Source organism: Hylaeus anthracinus, unplaced genomic scaffold, assembly GCF_026225885.1.
Source record: "Hylaeus anthracinus isolate JK02 unplaced genomic scaffold, UHH_iyHylAnth1.0_haploid 0, whole genome shotgun sequence".
NCBI lineage: Eukaryota > Metazoa > Arthropoda > Insecta > Hymenoptera > Colletidae > Hylaeus > Hylaeus anthracinus.
In genome coordinates this window covers 25,574,688-25,576,604 of record NW_026533254.1, presented here as the reverse complement: position 1 = coordinate 25,576,604, position 1,917 = coordinate 25,574,688, and the positions used below count along the sequence as shown (strand labels likewise).

General features: G+C 36.8%; 1 protein-coding gene across 1 annotated transcript in view; it reads right to left on the bottom strand.

Moving 5' to 3' along the window:
• The window catches only part of LOC128894300 (uncharacterized), a 5,718-nt gene extending 3,880 nt beyond the window's left edge, over positions 1-1,838 (bottom strand). Inside the window, exon 1 of the mRNA XM_054155968.1 lies at positions 395-1,838. Coding sequence (XP_054011943.1) covers positions 395-486 — 92 coding nt within the window. The 5' untranslated portion in view covers positions 487-1,838. The remainder of the gene's footprint in view (positions 1-394) is intronic.
• Positions 1,839-1,917: the final 79 nt, after the last annotated feature.

Genomic DNA, 1,917 nt, shown 5'->3' with positions numbered 1-1,917 from the left:
AGCTTCCACTAAGTATAAACTTAGAAATTAGAAAAATGTTAGAATGAAACACTTTAGATGTATGAAGAGTATGTAAATACAAATTTCAAATACAACTTTTAAATACAAATTAACAAACGAATTGGCTTTGCAGGCAAAGGTGAGATATTTGTAAGCCAGTATTTCTTGAACGTAGCTCTTAAAGTTCTCGTGCAAATGAAGAATTCGTATCGAGTTAGAAATTTGTGTAGCAGGACCAAGATTCATCCCAAAGTCCTCCACGCGTAGTCTTGAAGTGTCTTAGATATTTTAGCTGAGAATCAAGAATACTGTAGGTTCGAAATTAACAGTTGGAGTATTCAGGAGTTCGATACTTGTCTTTGTAAGATAAAAAAATCTCGTCAGATGGTGTTACCTTGATTGCTGAGAAGTCGAATGAACGATAGGGTGGAAGACTGTGTCCTGGCAGAGGCAGCAGGCGTTGCTTATATGGCCATGTGCTACCATTGGGGACCCCTCCTCAAAAAATCATCGTTCCGGTACCCCTCCCATCCGAACAAAGACTTGTATACCAGAAGAAAATTAGGTCGATCTACATGGTTCCTCCACATGCTTAATATTCGATAAAACCTGCTTCGTGGGACCTGATGGCTACCATACTCTCTGCCTCTCCGCGTGACTATTTCGTAATTCTGGATCAAAGTCATTAGTGGCACCTAATCGAGAGGTCTTTGTCTCTTGTCAACCTCAGAGAAATCGAATTGGTTAGCAACTTTCTCTTGGTAACGTTAATAATCAACAAGTAGCACATATAACCATTTTTTAAAATTTTATTTTAATTTAATTTGATATGATTCTCGACAGTTAATTGATCATAAGAAGCGTTTAGCAATTATCATACGAGACGTGAGATACAATTTAAATAAATCCATGGACCTGAAATTTTTTAATTTTTGTTTTACTTAATTCGACACGATTCTCAGCAGCTCATATATAGAAGTGCTTGGTGATTATTGTCTGCGAGATGGGGTCCGAAGTAAATCGCCATCTAGGGGCGGTTGCTCGAGGCTATTAACGTCTTTCCACACTCTTTAAATAGAATTGGGTGAAGGTTCCCTGGAAAGTAGTAATATATTTAAATAAAACTCGCACCTGTGGCAAAATTGTTGCGCATCTAGGAGTGACAACACTTGGCATAAGTGTCAAAGAGACTCTGCTCGTACATTATTGAGAAATAAAATAAACAAAGGGCTAGAATAATCGAAAATAAATATGAATATAAATATGAATGCCTCTGGACGATTGATAAACAGCATTTTGTATACTTCTCAGGCTACGTGTGCATATTGTTAAGCAAATAATATAAATCAAATAAATACAGTGAATTACGAATATATATATATATAGAGAGAGAGAGAGAGAGTCGAAAGAAAAACACGAAGCCATTAGGAATGACTCTGGACGATTGATAAATACTTGTACAAATTTTTTGAATGGCGAACGATTACGGGACGTTCGAAAGTGAAAACAGCGAAGTCAACTGGGTCGATGCGCTTCTAGAATTTGATTGATATTCCTCTCGCGCGGCCCTCGAACGGCCCCGTTTAAGACTCAACACTCGCCGAAACGTTGACACTGACATTACGCGATAAAAGAAAAAAGAAAAGAAAAGAAAAAAAAGAAGAGAAAAGAACGTTTCCTGAAGCGATCGCACGAAACCCTGCAATTTTACCTAATTTGAACGCTGAACCACAATGCAGCTCTCAAACTGAATTTGTAATACTTCCTTTCGTTACGTGCAAATGGAGGCTCGTTTTTTGAAATTGAGAACGAACCAATGTATCTTTTTTTTTACGAGTTGTATGTATGATATTCATGTCACAGGTTGTACATATATTATATTAATATCATAGCTTGTATATATTATATTAATATCAT